This window comes from Atractosteus spatula, chromosome 17 (genome assembly GCF_055471065.1).
Source record: "Atractosteus spatula isolate fAtrSpa1 chromosome 17, fAtrSpa1.hap1, whole genome shotgun sequence".
Lineage (NCBI taxonomy): Eukaryota > Metazoa > Chordata > Actinopteri > Semionotiformes > Lepisosteidae > Atractosteus > Atractosteus spatula.
Genome location: NC_142722.1, coordinates 14,890,311 through 14,916,809, shown reverse-complemented (window position 1 = coordinate 14,916,809; position 26,499 = coordinate 14,890,311). Strand labels below are relative to the sequence as shown.

The 26,499-nt window shown below is 41.3% G+C and overlaps 1 protein-coding gene across 1 annotated transcript; it reads left to right on the top strand.

Annotated features, from left to right (window-relative positions):
- The first annotated feature begins 773 nt into the window (after window positions 1-773).
- Window positions 774-25,640, top strand: ptpn11a (protein tyrosine phosphatase non-receptor type 11a). The gene is made up of 16 exons (XM_088935599.1): window positions 774-1,028; window positions 6,668-6,790; window positions 10,011-10,205; window positions 10,604-10,796; window positions 11,727-11,846; window positions 12,481-12,594; window positions 13,115-13,211; window positions 14,072-14,151; window positions 14,998-15,156; window positions 15,737-15,868; window positions 16,238-16,392; window positions 17,252-17,319; window positions 17,530-17,681; window positions 19,535-19,647; window positions 20,275-20,376; window positions 20,824-25,640. Exons 1-15 carry the CDS (start codon window positions 1,015-1,017, stop codon window positions 20,342-20,344), a joined length of 1,785 nt encoding a protein of 594 aa, XP_088791725.1. The 5' UTR covers window positions 774-1,014; the 3' UTR covers window positions 20,345-20,376; window positions 20,824-25,640.
- Window positions 25,641-26,499: the final 859 nt, after the last annotated feature.

The following is a 26,499-nucleotide window of genomic DNA, read 5'->3' as shown; positions in this document are numbered from 1 at the left end:
CAAGGCCAAGACATAATAAGAGAACTGGCAGAAGCTCAGCACAACCACCTTGTCTGGAACTACTATGGTTGGCATCCTCTGATATGCCAAAGGAGTACTGCTCATCGATTCCATGCAGCGCAGACCTATATAATCAATAGCCATTGTAATGCTGATAGGCTGGCATGACAGCCTAAAGCCATCTTCAAAAATATCTGCTGCTACTAGACAATCCAGCAGTTCACAAGGCCAGCAATAAAATAAGATCTAGAAAAAGAAAGAATCTGACCATTTCTTGCCAGCATTGTATGATCTGTACATATCAGGGCAACATAATAAGGCAGCAATAAAATGACAGTAGGTCTAAATGGGTTAAAGAAAAAGCATTATGAAGTATTTTTCAAAATACAATTACAATTTCATAAAAATATAGTATTTACATAAAGTATATTTACCTTAACCGCTTACATGAGTTTTATTTTATTTCAAACATTAATTCTGACTTGAGTTTATAAACACATATGCTTCCAGTTCAATACAGGTATTTTAAGTTCTGCAGTTTTCACTGATTGGTAATATTAGTTTATTAGTTCGATGGAAAAAAATGAATTTTATCTTACAAATTTTAATTAAATACCTGCAATTAATTATTTAATTAGATATTTTGTACGATAAATTATCTCTACTTCCTCTTGCCATTATCCAAAATGGCGGACGTAGCCTCAGAGTATGCCCCGCCCCCACAGTGCGTCTGTGTCTTGTCTAGTGACGTCTTATCTCCGAGTCCTGCCGTAGGCAGAGTCTTGCTGCTGAGGCCTAGGGGTTTTCATTTGGTATTTTGTAATAAATTTTGATCCGTGCCATCATCAGCCCGACCGTTTGTCTCTGAACCCGGGTTGAGCCAGGTCCATGGCCTGTTGGGCGCTGGTCTGACTTCTCCGTGGGAAAAAATAAAGCAGCTATATTGCGCGACTGAAAATAACGAGGAAATCAAATTGAGGAACCAGCACTTGAAGAAGTAACGAAAAAAAAAAGATGACATCTCGGAGGTAGGTTGTAAAAACTCTGCTTCATCGAATGTCTGGCTTCCAAAATGTATTTTGGTAACGGTGCCTTGACCATTTGTGCCTTCTATACTATGGTCTCGTTTTCTTTTAATGTGATGACCGCCTTTCAAACAAAAAGATTAAGTCATTGACGGTCTGTATCTTCGGAAGAAATTCCAGATATGACTTGTTTTGTCAGAATTATATATCGGGATCAGCATTTTTTCAGCACACTCGATACCATGCACTTCTGTCCTTTTGATTAAAAAGTAAAAATATGGTTTGCACGACTAGGTTGTGCAGATGAATCGTTTATGAACGTTGTACTAGTTGAAATGAGCGTTTTCTAAGAACATCAGGCTCTGTTTTGAAAAGATTTCTACATTTGATTTAAACCTGGAGAGAAAGTTCTGTACAACAACCGCGCTTTAAAGACCTGACGTGTCGAAATAAAATTGTTTTACATTGTGCTCCGAAAACGAACAATTTTAGCTCACGTTCTGAAGACCAAGAATGAAAACAAACCGTTTTTCACTACTTTTCCTTAGTTTATATAATTTCCATAATTAATGTAACCTGGGATCTGCTTTTCCCGAGAAGACGGTTTTATTTTTCTTTTTTCAATCTTTTAATGCAAACTTGTTATTCACGGGCTGTCATGTAGTATAGGTTTTTTTTTATCATTGCCCGTACAGTCCTGAGCCCCCAGAGACCCGTGTGAGCAGTCCGAGTTGCACTAATCAGGCCAATCATTTAATCAATCCATTAAACTGTCCCATTAGAAATACCCCCAGCCCCCTTAGAGCAGCTGTGCTGGCCCAGAGCACAAAAACTGCAGTCCACTGGTGTGCTGTGTACAAGTCTTCTGCCCCTGAACAAACCTTCCACATTTCGGCGTGGAATTAACTTTTGTTCGTTTCATTGCTTTTCTCTGACAAGCTTTAAAATAGTTTTCTGCACAGTTATATTAGAAAATGCTTTATATCGTCATAGAAAGCACATCTCAAGTTCAGCCTACGTGGTCTTCCTGTGTCTCTATAAATGTCCAGGGTTACTTGATGCGTTTGATGCTAACTGAAAAATGAAGTCTCATTTTGAGACACGGTAACTTCTGATCTTCAGTTCCTAAAGGCAATTTCATTTTCACTACCGAAGCAGGAAATCTTCCAGTAAGCAATCTAGTATTCTTGAGTTACACTGTCAAAAGGCCTGATGCATTGTACCCTAATGTTTTTTTTGGTGGCTTGTATTTTAATAATCCAGGAATCGCATGGAGTCCCTTCTTGGAGACTTTTGAGTCAAAACACCAACAACCGGACTTTCGGCATCTTGCAGAGATCTAGATAACCTGTCCATTTCCTAACTGCTCTGTTCAGTACAGGGTTGTGGGAAGGATATACCAGGACCGAAGACCATTGCTGGGCATACTCGCACGAGGGCCAGTTAACCTATCAGTATGTCTTTGGGCTCTAGGTGGAAACAGGAGCACCCTGAAGAGCCTTGTAGGCATTACAGTTGCTTTCCTGGTCCTGGCACTGGACAACCCTATCAGTTGAAAGACTAAAATAGTTTACACTTTAAAAGTGTAATTTGATGAAACTCCACGAACAGTGAAAACGTTCTGTGAACAATGTGCAAATTTCTGCAGAATGAGTTCTGCTGCAGCTTAAGTCTGACATTAATGGTCAGTTTGAAATTAATGGCCGGTAATGAGGCTTTTTTTTTTACTAAAGTACAAGCTCTTTAATGTGGGGTTTGTTTAACCTGTTGCGGAGGGATTGTATGGTATCAAGTGGAGTTTGTGCTCTAGTATCTATCACACTTGCGTAGTTGTTAACACAGAAGAATGCAGAGGAGCAGCGCGTGCTGTGTTGTCAGGCAAAGTCATGTCATTCCTTCGTTCATTCATGTCTCAGTTTGTGCTAAGTGTGGGTTTCACAGTGTGAAAAGATGGTAGTATAAGTGTGGACATCAGTGCTGTGTGAAAGGGTAAGAACTGTGCCGACTGTTCAGTTAGGCTGCAGGTCCTGCTTGGTGTAAAGAAGTGTGCGTTGTGAGTCGAGCTCTTCTGTATTCTTCACATCAGGCTGCAGTGTTGTGGTTCAATTAGTCTGTCCCACTAAGATGTATTAAACCAAAATGATGTTTTTAAAAGGTAGAGCACATGAAAGTAGTTAGAATTGTCAGATGTGATGCGAAATAGTATATCATCTTCGTGTAGTTGTACATGACGCTCAAAGTATTTTAATCTTTTTTTGTTTATCACAGTACTTTGGTTTTCTTGGGGGCAGGCAGGAGATGTTTCCTGGTGCTGTTGGTTAGGAATTTTCAGTTGGACTATATATAATCAGACTAGGTACAAGGTACAGTATAGGGAAAAATAAGCCAATGTTCTTCTGTAGTTGGGCAGTGCTTCACATCTGGGGGAATCCAATCCTATCTTTGGACATGCAGATGTAAGGTTGCGGGTTCAGATACCAGGTGGGGAGCTGCTGTTCCACTCCTGAGCCAAGTACCCAGTTCAGCTTACTTCAGTCAAATGTCTTGCTGTAGAAATGGGTACAAAGCTAAGAAACTTCTAATAAAAGTGTCAGACAAATATAATTCTTAAATATGAGAATTTATTTTTTGGTTCAGGATTGTCTGTGCATTAGAGAAGGTAAGACATGTTTCATTTTTCTTTGATTGCTGACTAGCAGCATGGATCTGTGTGTGGTCTGGAGGAATTAATGGCTGCTGGTTGTTTTTAATTACAATCAATGAAGGTACTTAGTTTTGGTTTGCTAAAACGTTCCTTTGACATAGAACAAAGTTGATTTTTATAAGTTGTAATGAGGAAGTGTATTTGAATAATCAAGATGAATTTGCCAGATTATCTTGTGGAATACTACAGGAGCTGAAGGTTTATGCTTGTCTGTATGCTTTTTACAGGATGTTTCTTAGTAACACTAAAATTTAGCGAGGAATAACATTCATTTTCTTACACAAGACTCCAAACTTGCAAAGAGTTCTGACTTCTAATTGTTTTATTTAACAGGAGAAGCAATATGACAAACTTAGCTTTTTGGCATAGATGGAATCTGTTGAGCTTAAATGCATTAAAATGTGAATCATTTACTGGGTGATTCTCTTGGTGAATGTGTAGACTTCTTTCAGAACATCCACTGAATTTCACACTGAGGATTTCATCTTGGAGTTACTGGCACATGATACTCCTGATTCAGGAAGAAGTGTGATGATGGTATTATGTTTTGTGGATGTAAAAGTCCTGATTTTGCAAAAACTATGAAGGAAAATATTATGTTTAGTTTGGTCTTAAATTACTCAGGGCAAAGGAAGTTAATGGATCCAGTTTCCCTTTTGCAAATTTCCTAAATGACCACAGACAATTTGATCGCTCTTTTAAACTCAAAAGCAAGAATTTATGCTCATGAATCATGTTCCTAGTTCCAGATCTATCTCATTGGATAGATGTGGAAGTCTTTGGCAGTTGCAGTTGATAATGCAGTCCAGTGAAGAAGTTGTGGTTATACTGATATGGTGTACTGATGTCGCTGTATACACTGGGCAGTGTTTTTGTGTATTAATTCAGCACACTTGTGTTGCGGACACTGTTTCTCAGGGGCCATCTGCTATGTCTAAAAACCTGTATATGAACACGCAAGCATGGTGAAACATAACATAACATACAGTATGTGGTTTCCTGGAACAGGCAGGTAGTGAAAGCATCACATGTGAACAAGTAAAAGGTAATTCCATGCTAAGAAGAGAAGGAAAGAAAAGCGCACCTGAAGAAGGCTCCACAGCTGAAATGTTGTTTCTTTTCTTCTCTTGTCAGCGGGAAATAAACCTTTACTTGTTCCTTTGCGGCCTACGCATGCTGACGCAGCTCCCTGATTGAGCTACTTCATCACGTGTGAATGTCTAATTAAAACAAAACAAGTTATACCATATGCATAAAGGTTAATGAATAAAAATAAAACCAGGTTGGTTTTGCTTTTAAATGGCGAAAATGCACATGACGTAAAGAATGCACGACAGTATGGATCACCAAAAAACCCTTCCTCAAAAATCATTTGAAAATAAATGCTGAACAAGAGGGCATTTTATGCGTTATAAAGGACTATAACTTTTTCAGGAACTGATCATGAGTTATAGTCACCATGTTTTCCGATAAGTTATCCAGTCCTTGAACATGACTGTCAGATCTGACTCAGGTTGCATTTGTAACTATATTAGTCCATTGTGGAAATGCTTGGCTGTCTTAGTGTCAAAGTGCAGGGCCCTTGATTCCTCATTTTCAGTACTTCTCATTCCTTCACTTTTTGTTATTCAGCTCAATGAATACGTGAATTTGAATAGTAAATATGATGGGCTTAGGAGATAATTGATCAGGGAGGCTGTAATGTACTGTATTTACATGAGTGTTTTTTTATTGTCACCTAGAGCAGAGGTTTCCAATCTATTACAGCTCGCGGCCCACATGACCGACCATAAAAACGTCCGCGGCTCGTACAAGGATTAGGCCGTCCTCACCGTTTTGAAACAGGCTTGCTCTGTACCTGAGCAGTAGCCTAATCGACAATCATCGGTAATCAGAAAATACGCACATACAAGCTGCAAACATGGCTTTACAAAGACCTTTTAATGATTACAGAAGAAGTTTGCTCAGCACCTCACCAATAAATAAATAAAATAACTACAAATAAAAAAAATTGTAAAAACCAAGGCCCCAGTCCAGCTCTTTCTTTATTATGATAACTCGCGTGCTTAACGTTTTTTGTTAAAACAAAACTGAACGGGTGGAATCAAAACGAACTGAACGTCTTTCCAGAAGTGCGGGGCAGCCTTCTGTGCCCATGACCTTATGAAGACGCTGAGAAACAGAAATATGCACAATAACTGTCGGAACAATGACAAAACGGAGGTAGATGTTAACTCCCCATCAGTTACATGATATTCAACACGTAGACTTCCCAGTGGACAGGTGAACGAACGCACAGCGGCTGGTTCTCGGTTCCCACACACGTAAAGCCCAGAGCCAGGTACTCACTGCTGTAGTTTCTCTTTTTAGTTTAGTAGGATTTTGGGCTGTCGGTATGACACACTGAAGCGTTTTCTTTGCTTGTAGATGGGCCTTCCGCTGTGCCTTTCCTCGTAAGAGAACCGAACGCCAGCCGCTTATCCGTGATATGAAGGGTAATTAGGCAGTTATACTACATCTGCATTAGCTTTCTTGTCGTGTCACATATGATGGCACTAAATGGCAGTCACGTCGGTCACGCAGCATGCTAAGCCATAATATCTATTCAATATTTATATTATTTATATTATGTTATATATTTCCGACTCTCTTACAATTAAAACAGTCACTTGACAGCCCCCCTGCAGTACCACCGCGGCCCACTAGGGGGACGTGGACCACAGATTGAAAACCACTGAACTAGAGTATTTCCTCCTATAACTACAGCTAAATCACCTTAATGTGCTCTGAAGAGCCATAGTAGAGGCGCACTGCTCTTAATTTGCTGGTGTTTACGGCGGGGAAATGAGAATCAAATACTGGGCTCGACGTGAGCTGGGCGTAGCACTGGACGTTCAGATTGAAATGCTCTTCTTTTTTTTTTTTCCGTATCTTGCAGGTGGTTTCACCCAAACATCACAGGTGTGGAGGCAGAGAACCTGCTGCTGACCCGGGGGGTGGATGGCAGCTTTTTGGCTCGTCCCAGCAAGAGCAACCCTGGGGATTTCACTCTGTCTGTGAGGTGAGCGCAAGGAGTTTCACCTGCTGGGGAAGAGTACTAATGCACCTGGTCTGAGCTCTTGGGAAATCACTCCTTTCGCAGCTCAAGCTGTATAATCTGCTCTTCCTGTGGCAGTCCCCGTTGTGGGAGGAGCGTGAGTGGAGCGCAGAGGTTAGAACTGACACTGCTTTCAGTGTGTTGTTACAACTAGTGGGGCTGCGAAAACAGTGAATTTCAGAAATAGGCTGGGTGGGTTAATCAGCAAGTCAATTAAATCATCAAGTTGTGAATTGTAAAGAGTTTGCCCAGATTATACCCACTAGGCCCCTGAGTTCTTTGTTCTCCAGCAGAGCTTTGATTTAAAAAAAAGTAATAAGGCAGGCATATGGGGTTAAACCTTTATTAAACCTTTATTTATTAATATTAGCAATACATATTAAACAACATGCGATATAAATGTGCAACATACATTTTGCAGTATTTAGAAATGTACAAACATGGTGTCCTGACCAACCAGAAAAATCACAGACTGCTGTCAAGTATTTAACTCTTATGTAACACCTACACAGGCCAATGAGAGACAGATCTGCCTCTACACCACCAAACAGAATACGGACACCAGTTAAATCTCTCTCTGTGAACCCGGGTGTTAGAAGGGGAAAGGGAACCTACATCCCTATTCTAAAAATGCAGTCACTCACTCACAGCAGAGGCCGTATTTAACTGAGCGTATCTCCACACAGGAAATCAGATTCCTTACAACAGAACGGCTAGCTCTCTTATCAAGCTTCGACTCAGATCTGGTCTTCATGGATGAGCAGGACCAGGAGCTCTCGCCTGGCACCTTCTTACTTAACCGTGTCCTCCCTTTCTTTTCTCTCCCTCTTTCTGTCTCTTCCAGTGTCCTTCTCCTTTGCTTTCTCTGTTCCTGCTTATTTTATTCTGTTTTCCTGGAATGTTGATTGACACTTAATCATTTACCCAGACCTTAATTGATCAAGGATTTCTTCGATCAATGCAATTCACAACCAGAACAACTGACTTAACGCCATACAGTATTTCCTTTCTTGCTTTAAAGCTCAGAGAACTTCTGATGTTTGCCCTAGCCAGGTGTTACCCATTGTATCTAGATTCTTAAGATGGCTCAGTAGTCACTTTCAATGACCGTAATGGTATGTAGGTGTAAATCCAGAAAACACATCTCTCATTCCTGGGGTATGAGGTGTGACTGATATTCTAGCTCCACTCTAGAGCTGAAAAGGGTGGAAGAGTGGGCAGACACTGGCAAGTGCCATGTGTGGCTCATAGAAACTAAAACCCTTCTGATCTGAGCATGAGTGGATTTTGTTCTGCTCTTGTTTACTTCTTTCCGAGAGTAAGAAAAGTGAATGGAGTGCCTAAGTCCAGGGTGGCAGTACAGCGGTGTGGCTGTTGGAGTTGCTGCTGCACAGCTCTTGGGCTGGTTCTGGACAGAGGCTTCGTCTGTACAGAGTTGTGATATTTATGTGCTGTTTCTTTCCACCTACCGAAGACGGGCAGGGTAGGCGAATTGGCGTCTCTAAATTGTCTCTGTTTGCATGTTCCACAATGACCTGGTGTCTCATGAAGTGCAGCCTTGTGCCCAGTGTTTCTGGGATAGGTTCTCAGATAAGCAGCTTTCTAAGGATGGAGGAAGTCCAGGACGGTTATACAGTTATACAGTGTCATCATAATGCCCTAGTGAGGCCTCGCCTTAAAAAGATTCAAAGTGGGGAGCTACTCATCTGCCCGCCAGATTTACGATGGTAGAATGGAGGAACTGGTGTTGGACTGGGAGCAGAGTTGGTATTGCAGCAAGGATGCGTGTAAAACAATACCATTAGATATTTTTCATTGATATGGAAGCTGTACTGCTTGTATGTTTAATTTTGGATGTCGGGGTGCACTATGCCGTCTTGAAGCATGATTCCAGGACTGCCTAAGGACAAGACATCTCAATCCTCATTTTAGACTTGTGAGGATACTGTTCTGTATGCTTGTGAAGTGCTAAGCTGCTGTGAGAGGTGAGCTCTGGTGAGAGATGGCTTTTTTTTCCACGCAGATGGAATTTATTTTAACTGGTTTCAGAATGGTGATTTATCCTTGCAGTGTTCTTAAAATAAATCGAGTGCCTGGGTAAGGGTGCGTGGCCTGAGAAATATCCCACGTCACAAGCCACTTCTCAGTCTCTGCTCCCTTACTGAAGGCAGATGGGCGCGTCTGCTGACTTTTGTGGTTTGAAATACTGCCACAAAGCAAACTCAGAATCTGAAAATTATAACAAATTAAACATTTGTTAAATATGAAATTGACTGCACGATTCCGTTCCACCAGCACCAGAGAGTCCTTTGTTGTAAAAACTGTCATTTTACACATAAACTATGCAGAACACAGCCTACAAAGTAAAAAAAATAAAAATAAAAAAAGGAGATTGAAGCTTATGTGTTTTTATACTCGGATTGCTTAAGATCAATCTAAAGTAGCACATCTGACTCAGTGCAGCACTTGAGCAAGTTTGGCCACCCTTCTGCATTACGAAGAAAGAAATGGCTTTTCTGCTTCTCAGTTGCTCGCTGTAGTGGAAGTGACATGTACCAAAAAAATCCTACGTATCTGTAGTTCAGGTCTTCATGCTTTCTAGTGTCCCGGACATTGCAGCTTCATGTTAAACATGCTTTGTTTTTGACTGTTGCTTTTTGTCCTGAATTGGTGTAACTTCCAGCACTGTGTTCAACATTTCTAGATTGTTTATTTTCAACGAAACAGTCACTACATAGCAGATTTGTGGCTTTTAACTGAGTAAAATTTCTTTTTTAATCCATCTAAAAATAGAATTCTGCAACGACACCCATTAATCTCTCTGTGGGTGGGTGATTTTACCAAAAGTAGTTGCGTTCTTGAATTCAGAGTTCCAGATATGTGGGTATAAGTCCCTGATCGCTTGATGCATCATCAACTGTGCCGTGTTTCAAGGTTTCTGAGCGGCTCAGCCAGTAAATCAGCTCACTGGGCTTGACTGGGATTCCCTGAGCTCCGGGGGGAGGGGTTAAGTGGCTTTTAAAGGCAGTATTTATGGGTCCATGTATTTGTTGAATTTTGTTTCATCCAGCTAGTTCCATATTCAAAGCAAAGTAGCAGATGCCCAGAGAGCCCTTTTGCACGTGTCCAGACGTACGGGTGGAAAGAGCGTGTTGTTCAGCTGCGCTGTGTTTGGGCTTGTCAGGCGGAACGGCGCCGTCACCCACATCAAGATCCAGAACACTGGTGATTACTACGATCTCTATGGCGGGGAGAAGTTTGCCACGCTGGCTGAGCTGGTGCAGTACTACATGGAGCACCACGGGCAGCTGAAGGAGAAGAACGGGGACGTCATCGAGCTGAAGTACCCGCTGAACTGCGCCGACCCCACCTCTGAAAGGTGAGTTCAGATCTTCGCCAGGAGCAGCAGCGCGTGATTGATCGATCACCTGTAGAGTTAAGACCCACAGTGTAGAACCGCTGGCTGTGTCTTCAGACTTGCCTGTCGGCACAGTTGGACTGTGTTGGTTTCATTTTAAAGAAACATTGCCAGTGCCAGTTAAAGCTGAAACTGAAAGAAAATCAAATGCTTCCAGTTTTTTTTTTCTCCGGGGAGAGCTACAACAGACTTGTATAGGACTTCTTCCACCAAAATGAAACCCTGCTTTCTGCTTACTAGTTTCTAGCGTGTGAGTAAATGGGGCTCCAGCAGCTGTCAGTTTGGAGAGTCGTTTCTGTGCAGCAAAGAGCCTTTATGATGCGGCGTATTACAAACGTTGCCCTCTGTGTGCGCGCCAGGTGGTTCCATGGGCACCTGTCTGGCCGGGAGGCGGAGAAGCTGCTGACGGAGAAGGGGAAGAATGGCAGTTTCCTGGTGCGGGAGAGCCAGAGCCATCCCGGAGACTTTGTCTTGTCCGTGCGCACCGGGGACGACAAGGGCGACAGCAGCGAGGGCAAGCCCAAGGTCACCCACGTCATGATCCGCTGCCAGGTGAGCGCCCAGCAGCGAGCAGGGCACCTCGGGGCGAAAATGGACATGGCAGCCCGTGTCACAGGAGTCAAAGGTTTTGGGCGGTGTTGTCAAGTACTCTTCTAACAAAAGATCAAAGACGTAGAGCAAAGCTCTGCAAGTTTAGTTTTCAAGGTCAACAACCCTAGCAATAGCATGTCAGTTCAGGAAGAGGGTTCGATTAGCACAAGTGAGGCCTGATCTGCACAGCTTTGAAGCAGTTCTTTTTTTTTTTGCAACTTGTTTTTTATTTCATTTGCAAGCCCACCAGCCAAAACAAGTTACAAAGATTTCTAAGGCATTGTGTACATATAGATGGGGGATGGAGTGAGTGCTGTCGAGTTAGTCGACTCATGGTGACCCTAGGGATAGTTCCCCCATCACTATCCATAGAGTTTTCATGACAAGGTACGGAAGTAGATTGCCAGGCCTTTCTTCTGCACAGATAGTGCTAGTGTTGTTGTAGTTGTCACTGCTGCCCAGTATGGGTTATTAGAGAACCCTGTGCCCGACATGGGACACGAACCCACTACCCTGAGATTGCGAGTCTCATGCTCTACCCACAGAGCTAGTCGGGGCGCATACATATAGACATCTCACATTTAAATTCTCATGTGTGTACATTTTCACTAATGATGCAAATGATATCATTGATCACCATTCATTTCAATCATATTATGAACAAAACTATTGCTAAAAACATAAGATATACTGGTGAGCTTGATAATATTGCTGTGACCTACCAGAGTCTTAAGAAGTGGTTGTTTTTAAGGAGACCTGAAAAACCTATGGTTCAACATGAGGTGGTGTTAATGGTCTCTAGGACCCTAAATCTAAAGCAAATGTGTGGTCATGTATGCGAAAGTGTTAAAATACCCTTGAAGAATGAACGAGTCTTCTCTTAATTTACAGCAGGACCTAAAGTACGACGTGGGTGGAGGGGAGAAGTTTGACTCCCTCACGGACCTGGTGGAACATTACAAGAAGAATCCAATGGTGGAGACGCTGGGCACTGTGCTTCAGCTGAAACAGGTATCCAGCAATAGGGCGTCACATCCCTGCCTTTTGGAATCCATTGGTGCCGGTTTTTGCCATGTCATCACTCTGTTGTATCAGTCAAATCTGTAGACATTGCAAGTCTACTTGTTTCTTTAAAAAATGACTTCTTGCGGTTTTACTACACTTGAAAGAACATTAAAAACAAGGTCGTTACTGCTGTCAGCTTTGTTCAAGGGAAATCTTTGGTTCTGATAAGGAAAGGTAGAGCCTATATATTTATTTGAGGTTAATGTGGAGAGGTCAACTGTTTAGTTATGCTCACGCCTTTCACAGTTTCTGAGGGAAAGTTAAGTTTCCTGGCTTTGGGGTACACCACATTGTGGACTTAGTGAAACCAAAGCCTTGGTCTTGAAGAATTTGGCTTGGGTGGGCAAACATATTGATCAGAAGCTTTAAACTGGGATGATGAAGTTTGTGGACATGTACCTGCAGAGCTGTAAGAGGAAGGTCTTATGTTTTCTGTTGTTGTATATAGAGACATTAAAGGCTGTACCTCCTCACGTTTGGTGTTGGAGCCAAAAAAAATCTGTCACCCGTTTTGCTTTGATTGTGTAGAAGGTGTGGTAGTCGATTTGTGTTCCTGACTTTGCTTTTCGCCTCCCCGAAGCCTCTGAACACCACCCGGATCAACGCCGCAGAGATTGAGAGCCGGGTGAAGGAGCTGAGCAAGCTGGCCGAAGCTACGGACAAGGTCAAGCAAGGCTTCTGGGAGGAGTTTGAGGTGAGGATCCCTTTGTCTGTGTTCTCTGAAACTCTGTCAAACTTGCCTGTGAAAGTTTCTGAAGCACCTTTATTTGAAAAGACCTACAGAATGCTGCTCCTAAAAATTTGTTTTACGTTACTTTTGCCAATATCTTCAAAACCAGCTACTCCAGTAAAAGGAATATCTGAGCTGCCAAGTTTTACTCTAATGCGATTTAGTCAAGGTCTCTTGACTTGTATGCAGGGTCACATGGAGTGTCATTAATATCATTCAACAATTAATAATTTTATGTTTAGTCAAAATTAAAACCTGCACCATGATTTTGTTGCATCTTCTGTCTGTGTAATGCAAGTTCAGCCCCTCCTGTAGCGGCCTTGGCCTGTGTGTGGAAGGAGAATCTTGAAGGACCGTTCTGGGCCAACCACGCTTTGTGCAGACAGGAGCTGTCCGAGCCGTGGCTCCGACCCCAGTGCTGCTCCTCTTAAACCCCTACCTGCCGTGTTCACAGCTTTCTTGTGTGGTGCTTTCTGTGTTGCAGACCTTGCAGCAACAAGAGTGCAAGCTCCTTTACAGCCGCAAAGAAGGACAGCGAGCGGAGAATAAAAACAAGAATAGATACAAAAATATTCTGCCTTGTGAGTGCCTCCCCGTTTCCCCCTCGTTACTGTTAAGACCCCTTTCGTATACTGTGGGTGCTCTGGTCTCTTCGTAGTGCCATCATATCAGCACAGGTTTCGATGATTGTATATTTTATATTCGGAGTCTTGGTTTTTTTTGCCAGCTCAAAGTATTCCACAGTATGTCCACTGTCACTGTGGCTTCTTCCGTGTAAAAACAGGTTATAGTCTGCTCATGCAGTTATTTCGCAAAGTGTCATTTTGTAACAATGACGTAGGGCTTTGAGATGGTTTCTTGCTATGAATATGGGATCTATAAAAAAAAAAACTGAATTCATTCTTTAAAATCACTATATGGCTACATTAGCCTCTAGGCTGATTGAAAACCCCATATTTGCTCATTAGATTGGTCAGATTTAAATTTAACTTAACATTGGAAAAGAATATAAGTTTGATTTTTTTTAACAACTGGAATCATTCATCATCAATCATTCAATTTCAGAAGAAGTGGGGAAAAATGGTCAAAAAGAGGTCCCACCAATTTTGGTACCATGTAGGTCTCGGACAACTTTTGTGTTTTCCGTAAATTGCATTATTGTTTAAAAATCCTTTTTCATTTTATATTAATAGCTGCACTTAAATATTCATACTCTTTATGGACTTCATTTTCTGAACATGATGCAGATGACATCAGAATTGTTTCATATAACTGCATTTTGCCTGCAGTCTGCTTCATGACATAGTGTTACACTTGTAAACCCTGGGTGGCGTGGTAGTGTTTGCCATTGTGTTGAAACATTTTTTATTTTCTTACATTTTATTAGTTTACTGTGACTTTTAATACAACTGATCGCAGAACTGTTTTCCCTCCTTTGCAGTTGATCATACGCGTGTGGTGCTAAATGATGGGGATGTAAATGAACCGGGGTCAGATTATATCAATGCCAACATCATAATGGTAAGTGAATTATAGAAGTGAGGAAAGATAAATCTGTACAGAGCTGTTGAGCAGTGCTGACACTTCAGACTTGGTCTGTATCATGTACGAAATTTATTTACAGTATTTCAGTCTTATTTTGTTGTTTGTGTTTCACATTAAACAACTGTATTTTCTTGTATAACCCCCCATATCTGCTGGCATAATGTCAATAGTTTATTTTATATATGTATAAATGTAACAAAATGAAAAATGAAGACAAACGTTTATTTTGCTGTTCTATACACGTTCTGTTTGTAAATCTTGTCATTTACTAAAAGTAAAAAAATAATAACATTCCCTCAGATGAAGGGCACTGATACTTTTGTCTCTGGTGCGTTTATTTTAAAATTTTTCCTTTGCAGTTCTACAAAGACAGTTCCCTGGCATTAAATAGTAAGGCAGCAGAGCTGGGATGTGGCTTGTTGCTGCAGTTAAATGCGAAAAACATAAAAGCTGAATTTTCTAAATATTTTTATGAGTTTGTAATCATCCAAAGAATTGCAGAAGGAAGGAGAATTATAATGTATAGCATTGTAGTTATATTATTATAGTTCTGTACTGGGGCTCTACAGCAAGCACATAAGGAACCATTTATATAACACCATCACAGAAAAGGAATAGCTTTATAGCTACAGAAAAATTAAAGCCACATAATCCAAAGATAAAATGGACAAATGGTCAGCTGGAAGTCAATTTTGAAAAGGGGGGGTTATGATTTTTCATCCTAAATAGGAGCATGGTATATTATTTTAGATGGTTGACTATTTCCACTTTAGGCTTTGCTTATAGTATTTTCGAAAGACCACAACTCTTTCTTCTTTCCAGCCTGAATTTGAGACGAAGTGCAACAACTCCAAGTCGAAGAAGTGCTACATTGCCACGCAGGGCTGCCTGCAGAACACCATCAGCGACTTCTGGAGGATGGTGTTCCAGGAGAACTCCCGTGTCATCGTCATGACAACCAAGGAGGTGGAGCGAGGAAAGGTAGTGAGGTTCAGGAATGGGTTTGCTCTGTCTGACTGCTCACCCAACAGACAGGGCTACCGATATCCGGCTCACAAACATGGGTTGGAAGAGAAAGAATGCAAAAGTGCTTTGTTTGTCACATTATGTTCTGCTTGTGTAACTGTAGGGATCACCAGTGTATTTGAATCCCTGTCCATAATAAAAGAATACCAAGTTCGAACACTGAGAAAATGCAAGAGGACTATCAAAACGACAGTAGGGTCCTGTGCCCATCACCACTTTGATCCTACAGGAGGAGTGATTCAATTATGTAGCTGTTGTTTTAAATAAGGCTTTGTCCTTTTTGTGGCTGGTTATTCAAAATCCGGGTGGTTGGCCACTATGCTACAAAATAGGGTCAGGTGTTTGGGGGATATTAATTGCAAATCAAATTTAAAAAAATGGTTTAATGTTCACAATTTGAAACTATTCTGTTAAAAACAGGCCTGTAGTTTCAGGTCAGTCTTTGATTTAGAGGTTGTCCCACATTCTTCGGGCAGAAAACCTGACGAGTCTCGCCATCTGCAGCCCTGTTCTTTAATCTCCCCTCTGTTTGCAGAGTAAATGTGTGAAGTACTGGCCAGATGTCTCCGCGTTGAAGGAGTACGGCGCGATGCGTGTCCGCAATGTCAAGGAGAACTCGGCACATGACTATATTCTGAGGGAACTGAAATTATCGAAGGTTGGACAGGTTGGTAGAGTTCCAGCATGTTTTTTTTTCCTTGTAGATGGAAAGGTAATAGTGCAATTGGCCCATTGCCTTAAGCTGCCGAATGTAAGCAGGAGAAAGGAGGTAGACTGTGATGGGCAGTGTGATGGTGATGCCGAATCATTGCTTGTGATCTTTTTTTGTTTTTACACTAGCAGTCGCACTTTATCCTGAGCTTTGGTATAGCTTTGGTAAAAGGTTTACATATAATTTAAAATAACTTGACAATACACAGATAATGTTCTGTTCCCAACTGCAACTACAGTTGTGACGGGTATGGGTGTCCTGTCTTGCTGAGGGGTGCTCCAGCATGTTCCTCTGCCGCCCCACACAAGCCCTTATTTGTTCCAGGGGAACACGGAGCGGACGGTGTGGCAGTACCACTTCCGAGCCTGGCCCGACCACGGTGTGCCCGGCGACCCTGGGGGTGTGCTGGACTTCTTGGAGGAGGTCAACCTCAAACAGGAGAGCATCCTGGAGGCTGGGCCCATTGTGGTGCATTGCAGGCAAGTTCCTCTCTTCCAGCCAGTGTGTCCGTGTCCACAGGCCACTCGCCTGTCTGAAAGTACCTGACCACGCCAGCGGAGCCTCTCATATGGGAACAGCATCACAAGAATCTTATTTTTATTTTAGAAATGTAAAAAGTGAGGATTTCTTAAGAGCTTTTCTGTGATTTATTGACCTTTGTCTGTTCAACTTGTTATTATTGGCCTAAGAACCCATCTTTTCTTCTGTACTTCCACAGTCCATGTTTCATTGTGGCATCACCCTTCGGCTTTCAAAAATTGTCAGAACTGATTTTTGCTACAAGAAAAAACGTGGAGCAAGTGTTTCAAGTTAAATGTGTTTAAATACACTCAAAATAATGGCGCTGTTGTTTTTCTGTTGTGGTTTTAGCGGTTTGCTCATTGTTAAGCTAACATCTGCTGGGTCTACAGACTGCAGACTTTAAAATACTTTCTTCAAACAATTCTAAACCTCCTCAAATATAGAAACCCATGTACTGCCTCTTCTTATAGTGTCGCAGATACATGTTGCTTGCTTTTAAATCGGTGCTTTTGAAATTTGACTGCCTCTGCTTGTAACATTACCAGCCTGGGATTTCCCATTGACCATCCCACAGACAGCAAGGCAATAAAAGTCAGATCAGTGCCTTTTGTTTTCCTTCAACAGCCTCCTTTGAATCGGTTACCACTGAAACATCTTAGCGTGTCATTCAGTAATCTACCAAGTCTAAAAGACTGTTTTGGAAATCACTGCTTAAGTATTCCACTTCCGTTATAACTTTTTTCCACAGCTTGTATCATCTCTGTTAAACACTGCTGTATAACAGTTGTTACAAATTTAACTATTTTGTTATTTCAGTGCTGGCATTGGACGGACAGGAACATTTATTGTAATAGACATCCTAATTGATATAATCAGAGAAAAAGGTAAGTGGGGAAAAAACTATAGTTACAATAAGTCTCTTTAAATGCATGATATTAAATATCTCCTCGTTAATTCTAAAATGTTAGTATAGGCATCTCATATATTTATTTGTATATCTGATTAATAACGAGGAATTGGATCTTATTGTCTGTTATCCTGCATGTCTTGGGTCGCCTGTACAGAGAAGAATGTTGTCTGGCCTTGTCTTGCAGGGGTGGACTGCGATATTGATGTTCCCAAAACCATCCAGATGGTGCGATCTCAGCGCTCAGGGATGGTGCAGACAGAGGCGCAGTACCGGTTTATATACATGGCTGTGCAGCACTATATTGAGACTCTGCAGCGTAGGATTTTAGAGGAGCAGGTAACCTCTGTGGCCAGTCCTCTTTGTCACACAAAGTAAAACAGACTTTCCTGTCACTCCTCCTAAATTCCATTAAAAGAAGGAGACTCCTCAGCTTGTTGAGTGGAGTCGTGTTGCTGGGATTAGAGAGTTTTGAACGGTCGTGCTGAAAGTTGCTATGATCTGTTGTTCACTCACACACGACCTGCAAACCTGCGCCACAAACCGTGGTGAAAAGATACACCCCCTTGAGAGTTTATGGTTTAACATTTGACCCTCATGTACTAACAGTACATAAAACTAACATCACTTGACAAATAACACACAAATTCTTCTTGTGGTCATTGCTTAAAAAAACATCAGCCAGCATTCAGAATAACTCTGTGTGGGGAAAAAAGTGCACCCATGGTTCTGCCATCTCAGTTAAGAGGGTGTGTAGAATCGGGCACACCAAAATGCACAAATAATTAGTTGAGCATCACTGAAAATGATCATTTTTATTGCCAGTGTAGCTGTTGGAGGACACACTGACTTGACTGGCCATGCAAGGAAAAGCACAGGAAACCATCTGTACTGGCTTGGCACAACCAAAGTCAGAACTGCCTGACCTTCAGCAACATGACAGAATTTTATTGTACTTGTTAAAGTAGCTGATTAGTAAGACTACATATAAGTGCCCCTAGGACTAGGTGTTTGTTGCTATTTTCGGGTAATGGGGATCAAGCGACCTTCACGCATGGGGGGGAAACTCCAACGCTTATGTAATCGAAGTTCTGCAGCTCTGTCGCAGGTGCCCTCTAGTGGCAGCTCTGCTGTCATTGCACTCCTGACACAAGTCACAAGCGTCTTGAAACTGTCCATCCATTTCCTCACCACTGTGTCCAGTACAGGGTGGTCGGAGCCTGTCCCAGCAAGCAAGAGGTGCAAGGCTGGGTACACTCCACCCACTGACACAAACGCGTGCGCACTCACACCTGCGCCAATTTTCCCTACCAGTATGTCTTTGGACTGTGGGAGGAAACCTAGGCAAACACAGGGGAAATATACAAGCTCCACGGATGCAGCACCCCAGGAACTGAAACCCTGGGCCCCAGCACTGCGAGGGAGAAATGCTCACCATTGCATTTCTCACCAGTGTTGCCCTTATGATATTGTCCTCTAAGGGACATTGCTAAATGTATCATTAATACCAGTTCTTAACTATTGCCAGCAGCAAACACTCAATAGTGACAAACGGTTAACAATTCAGGCCGGATGCAATGTGAAACATTTGATCAGAAGGGAAATTGCCTACCAAAAAAAAAACCAAAATATGTTTCACTGTGAAGTCCTCGTGCTGTATTAATATGTGGATAATGGTTAAATCAGTATAATCAATGACCAAAGTGTCTGATAAAACCATACAACTGCACATCTGGCTTTGATTCGGAACTGGATCCAGGGCTCCAGCACTGCAAGGCGCGGTGCTAACTACTGCATGACTGTGCAGCCCCAGATTTGACATTGCATCCTTAAAAATCTTGTAGTAAGGGAATGAAGTTTGCTCCAATGTTGCATCCCAATTCCCGTCACTTCACGATCTTCTCTGCTGAGATGATGGCATAGTTCCCATGTGGCCATGCCTGGCAAGCTGGTGGCAGATGCTGGTGGAAATGCCTGTTTTTACATCTGGGCCCCACCTGTTCAGCACAAAGCATGCAGATTGCCATCGAAGGTGATAAAGATAGTTTGGAAATGTTCTCAAAGTGCTTTGCAACAGGGATGTTAGCAGCACATGGGACATGTTGTATTGACTTAAAAATCCTTATCCATCGTTAGGATGGCCATGTATGTGCCACCATCTTTTCTCATGCTTCTTTTTCTCATATTTGCAGAAGAGCAAGATAAAAGGCAGGGAGTATACCAATATAAAATATTCACTCTCAGATCTAACGGGAGGGGACCAGAGCCCGCTACCGCCCTGCACCCCTACGTCAGCCTGCGCTGAGTGAGTAATTGACTGTTGCTTTTTATCCCATGTGGCTTACATTGATCTACATTTGTGCAGCTGGGAATCTTACCAGAGCAGCTGGATTGACTGAAACCTGCTTTACAATGCAATAGTAGGAACCCCCAGCCTTCCAGCTACAAGGCGAAACCTTAAACACTGCTCCACACTGCAGCTCACGCTACTAGGGGCTGCACTTACAACAGACAGGTCATGAAAGTGCAGTGGATAATATTTAGCTTCATTAGAGAACAATAATATTAGAGTAAACTAGGGTAAGCAGCACAGCCAACCTGGTGTAAAGGGCATCCATGAGTATGTGAAAAATGCACAGTGCAGACTGTTTATTTCCAGATCCAACAGATTTCCATAACACAATGTATTTAATTTCTCTTGACTCCTGGTTCGTCATACAATGTGCACTGAATCTGTCCCTCTCTTCGGGTAGTAGCTGTTGCATGCCTTTGTGATGCAGTAGTGTGGCCTCCCCCCCCTAACCTTCATGGGTTGTGGAAAACACATGTGTTCTGAAGATCTTGGGGCATGATGAAATGACCTTTAGCCAATTTGTAACCACTGCAGCTGCATCAGGGTTGGAGACATTAAATGTTTTTCTTCCATTTACAGAATGAGAGACGACAGCTCGAGAGTCTACGAAAATGTGGGTTTAATGCAACAACAGAAGAGTTTCAGATGAGAATTACCCTATTTGATGTCCTAGTTAATGAGGTAACCTGCCTCAGGGGCTAAAGTGTATGTAAAGTGACACAATACGGTGAAGCTCGATATACCCTTTTCACTGCTGTGTTTTGTTGGTTCCTCACTGATCCCAGAACTGAGCAACTGATATTTAGTTCTAAATTTGGGAATCCTAACACTTCTGTAGTTCATCATAAGCAATTTAGTAATACTTTTAATAATATTTCTGCTAACAGTTTAATTTTCTAGAAGTAAATAGTTATCAACTGTAAAAACATACAAAATAGGTTGGTGCTAATTGTAATATTATAAAATTTTATTTTAGGTGTTGGGAAAAATACCAATCATTTTGTAGGACGTGACGTTTACATGAACAATGAAATTGAAATATGCTAGAGGTTAGGGTTATGTAGGTTTTGCAGGTTAAAGCATGATCACTGTGTTTTCACTAGTTTTGCCTGTGGTTTTGTTTTCCAGGAACCTGTTTTTAGTTTGTTGTAAACCGCACCAGAATGCCTGAGAAGTGATTGTGAAAAAAGGAGAAGATGAAGACTGAATATCTGAAGGCGAGAGTCTACGGATGGTGTTAATCCTTTCATTGTTCATGTAAAGTAGTTTTTTTAATCCCGTGTGCAAACCATTGTGATCATTGTGGAGCCTTACTCTAAAAATCCAAATTATTTATTTTAATTTTAATTTTGTTCGTGTCTCCTGATATTCGGTTTCTTTTGGAAAGCTGTGGTTGGATCCAGGGTGTGAAAACAGGATGTAGGCCACAATTAACGGTTTTTGTTAATTTGTTCAGTTTTTGGTTGTAGCGAAGACTTGCACACTTCTGATTGCTAACTGTCCACATGTTTTTATTTATTTTGTAAAAGATGGTGTATAAGTGTTGAAAAGAAATTCAATGAATTGCAGAGGAAGGACGCATCTTGTGCCAAACAATAGTGGTTTACCAGTCTGAGTGATATTTAAGCCTTTTTTCACTCTCCATTTCAGTCTTCTTTAGAGTCATAATTTTTTTCTGAAGACTTGAAGGGATCCTTTTGAATGCAAAAGGGCGATTTTCAGGGGTAGTACGAAGCATTCCTGCCCAACTGCATTGTCAACGAGATCCTGTGGGTTTCCTCAAGGGAAATGCTGAATGAGGCATTCTGGGCAGGCTGGTGCTTGTCGGCCTTCTACTCTGAGGGGTTTCATGATAGCTGAACATGCTGATACCCTAAAAACCTCAGTCTTTGTTCTTTTAAACTTTTTAAACCATTCAGTAAATAAAATCCCACGAACATTTCAAAGCGCTTGTGTCCCTGAGTGTCCCATTCAGCAGTACAGCACTGCCCCCTCACCAGATGGGGACTCCAGTCTTGGATCCTGAGCAGAGCTCCAGCACAGCGTGTTTATGGTGAAGGGAATTGCATTCAGGTCTGGGTTCTCAACCTGCTTATGAAGGCCATTAAGGTTAACATGGTGTCCCTGGTGAAGTCCGTGATCTTGGTGTTTCTTGGATGCGTTGGTGCATTTTCCAAGCTCAAGTGTGAGTCACAAAAGTCAGATTTAACTGTAAAGTGGGTACAGACTAATGAATCAGCCACTACAGTGTGGCTCGGTAGATCGTTCACAATACCTGTTTTTTAAAATTATTGTTTAAATTGTTTAATCAAAGCTTAAATGATTGATTGTGTGGCCAAGGATTCAGTTAAGACCTTTTAATTTCCTGATCCCCTATAAGCAGCTTTATAGACCAATGGGTTTTTGTTACTTAATTCAGTGTCAGGTACCGTATTGACAATGTTTCAGGCACTGTATTTGCAGGACTCCATATCCGATATAGATTTTCTTTGATATTGGTAAGAAGGTTATTATGATCAGCTGGAACGTCTTTAGAGGTTGAGGTGTGATGGTCTCAAAATAATGATCAGATGAGATTTCTAATTCTTGCAAGTTTTGCTCTGAAGATGAGTCCCGATTGTTTCTGTATAATTGTGATGTGAGGTGGCATGATGGTTTTGGAAGTCAGCACTGTGCCTCACAGCTTGGGTTGTGTTGTGGCCTGAATTCTGGCCTGGGTGTCTTCTGTATGGAGTTTGTGCGTTTTCCCCATGTTTGTGTTGATCTGGGTGCTCTGGTCTCCTCTCGCATCCCAAAGACGTGCTTGCTGAGTTGGGAGGATCAAGTGAATTGTCCCTGTGTGCTTGTGTGTCATGCAAGCACGGGCATCCCGTGGGATATAATTCTGCTTTGCGCTCTGCACTGCCCAGATAGGACCTTTCAAGACATCTTGCAGTCTGATAACGGATAGGTGGATGTTTCTCACGTATTCAGGAATTTCAGGAAAGGTTAATGTTGAAAGGGCTGGAGAGTGTTGATTTAAATTGCTTATATACAATATGCAAAGCCATGTGCGGTCAATTTCTGTAAGCAGTAATTTTGGATGGCAAGTGGCTTGTTCTTTGTATCTGGTTAAGCAATAGTTGGGATTGACGAGTTGTATTGCGCAATGGTAAATAAAAATGAAATGGAGCAAAGACCAGGTTGGTGCAGGAGTCTGTTTGATTACGGTCTGAAAAAGATTTGGTCATGTGTGCAGCATGTTTCACTGTTTTCTTGGAAGGTGCTCTTGGACTTTTTGAGGTGGCTTCACCTGGATTTTTTTTTAACCACTGAAATACCTGCCTTTATTCTATAACATTATTTTAAAGAAATAAGTATAAGTTCATTGGGTCACTCGTGACTAACATTTTTCAAGGAAGAAAAGAATAAACACTCTTCTTATGCTTTGCACATGTTGTGCCAAGTGTTACCTTATGTATGTTGGTTGACAGGTTATTTTGAGTAAAAACCTGAAAAGTTCAAAACGCACTTGCCACTGATGCCTATACTGTAATGTAGGTCTTTTATGCCCAAATGTTATTACTTTGTAGAACAGGAAAACATTAAAATGTGCATCTTAACACACGTCCTGCATCTTAATACATAACGCCACGTGAGTAAAAAGACGCAAGCAATTGCTTAGAACTGGGCATCGTGCAGAGCCTGATGTAGACAGGGCTATGAGTGCCAATGTACTGTAGACAAATTGTATTGCATTATCTAGGAGGATGTCCTCATTCAATACTGAAAGGTTGTCTGCATGCCATGATTGTCCCTGTTAAGGTTTTTTTTAAAAGTTATGTATATTGGCATACAGATCTGAAGGTATATTGATATGTATGATTTTTATATCTACAATATGCATGCACAATCTGGGTTTACAAACTTGCTGCATCTCTCTCCAGTATATTTAATTGAATGTGTTGCACCTTCACAGCATATCCAATCCATAAGTAGTACTTGGTACTTGCTGACAGCTACATTATTTTAATACTTTACATATAAAGTATTAATGAATTTAACATTTTGTATGTAGGTGTGTAATTCCTGCAATGCTTATTTCTTGCATAAAAGTTTCCTCTAGCCATTTCAAACAGACAGTATTGCCTTCAGTTTGACACTGTTTTTATCTTTTATAATAAAGGTATATCATTAATTTTTCTATTTAATTGGTATGTGATTTGAACCACAAAGCAAATGCAAAAATATCAACACTACTATGAAATCCTGACATGGTAAATACTAAACTCATCTGTCCTGTGGCAGAGCTGTCCATGTTACTTTGCTCATAATACTAGTTTTGGAGGCCAGTGCAACCCCATTGAGAAGGAACAGCACACTGACTGTTCAGACAGGCTGGCACTAGCTCTACAGCTGTTGCTCTGGGCAGAAAAGGTGTATTACCTGCAAGTCAGGGATACTTTATTCAATAGTAATAGTAATGCAAGCTTTGAGAAATGTTCTGGCACAATGTGTTCCTAAAAGGTGCCTTATTCTGTACTAGAACCTATATGTAAAGTAGAAGTACACAAAGACAGCTAACTAATAGAGTTAGATCTTGATTTGTTCCCCTCCTAGTGAGTTACATTTTGTATAAAAAAGACATTGAAATAAATTGCACCATGTCGGAAGTAGTGCTGATTTCTTTTACTAGTTTTTACCAGACTGATGTACCTGTCAATTGATATCACTTAATTACTCAGCTGGAGCTCCGAGACCTATTGGTACTGATTCTGACTGTCAGAGCTGTGCTTTGCTTTATGACATGATAACCATGATCTTAGAGCTATTAAAGAGGTTATCTGTGATTGATATTGAAAATAACATGTAGATTATCAACTTATCTAAAGGCAGGGAATCAAATCTTGCAACAAGCTTTCAACAAGTACCTCTGTTTTAAGATGTAACTGAAGCCAGTAAAGTGGAATATCCCAAACTCCCTTACAGTTGCTAGCAGGTCTCCCTTACCGTCAGTGCAAGAATTTATACCGAGTGAAAAAAACTTTGCTGGCACACACAACTGCAGCAAATTCCCTGAAGTATTATTGAAATTTTCCAGATCTTTTTTTGTAGCAAAGTGCAAGCATTTTATTGAAAAGACATTACAAGTAAATTTATTATGCAGATGAACATTGGTCATCAATGGGGATTATAGACAGGAAATGCTGGGTTAGTTGTGGGTGTGCCCACAGAATCCAAGACCTCGATCTCTGTAACAATTGGACTGTTGTGCACAGCAATTAGTGCATCTGTGTTACATTGTCTGTATGCACCCTTGGTTCGTTGCTAAAAGCACAGCTGATGTGTCAGCCTCCAACAAACTGATGGCACGAAGACAGTGTTCCTGTGTGGAGAATTTCCTTCTTTTCCTTGTCTCACCAGGCTTGACATACAATGGGCTAAGCCCCCCGTTCCCCATGCCAGCTCGTGTCAGCCTGGTAATGTGTAACAGTGTCTGTCTTGGGTGATTAATCACAACAATGGTACTGGAGTCTATGCAGTATTCAGAACCTATATACTTTTTCTAAAATATACATACATAAAGGTGTCTTTTTATGCTTAAAAATAAGTGGTTTCAAGTATATTTGCCTTTGTGGCATGAAACCTCCCTCAGGAAGCTCAAGATTAGATTTTCACCTGCTCTTAAAGCTTTGTGAACATGTTCAAAGGCATTAATTTAGCAAAAATTGTGAGATTCGAATTTTTTTACATCGTTTTTAACAACCATAGTCTGGCATTAGCATGATGTAATATGCTCAAATCCAGCTCTTTCAGGGAAATTGGCTTTTGCACTGCTGTAGTTGGAACACATGGTGGCGCTGTGTAGTCTTGATATAGAAGGTGGTTTGCTCTGACTTCTGGTCCTTTTTGGAACATCATGATGACTTGTCATAATGCAAGATTTTCCACATCTGCTGTTACATTTATTTTCCCTTGAATATTTTAACAGTTTTGTTGTTGTCATTGTGTGCAGCATCATTACCAGGATCCATTTTATATTTAAAGTGTTAAAGGTCACGGTCTGAAAATATGTAAAATACTTGTCACATGAATAGTGACAAAAAGTTCAGTTTTAACTTCTGCAATTAGAACATTTTAAGTAACATTGTAATGAGTATGAGCAGTTATATAGCACTTTTGACCCCTGGCGCTCCCGGAGTGCTTGAAGCACAGAAACTGACTCACTTCATCCCCTGAAGAGCAGCCCTGGCTGACGATATGCAGGAGCCATGAGGCACCAGCAGCTCAAGCAGAGGACTGAGCAACAGCTTCACTGATAGATGAAAGGGGAAACTTCAGCATGATGATATTGTACAGTCCCAGAGAGGAGGTTAGTCAGCATGTTAGGGTTGACAGCTCCTGCTCTTTTGAAGATTATAATAGATTTAAAATGGTTTTGTAGTAGTAATGAACATCAGCTAGTCTTTCCTAATATTTGAGTCTTAATATTTTTGGCTTGTTTTTATCCATATTTTGAATTTCTTACAGCCATATGCATGCAATTTAATGTTTACATGATACACATTAGTCCACTTTCTGATTCTGCAGATTTTTCTTTGATAAATATTTCATTAAATCTGTTTTAAAGCTTATGAGGCAGATTGTGAAAATGTGTAGAGAGGAAAAGATGATAAATAATATAATAGCCAGGTGCATTTTCCACTAATCGTCTCTGAGCAGCCTTTCTTTAGCCGCAGAACTCTATACCCTGCTTCGGTCTGTTATAGTGTAAACAACTGGAGTGAGTCAATGTAATAAGATTGGATTTGAGCAGGAAGGGAA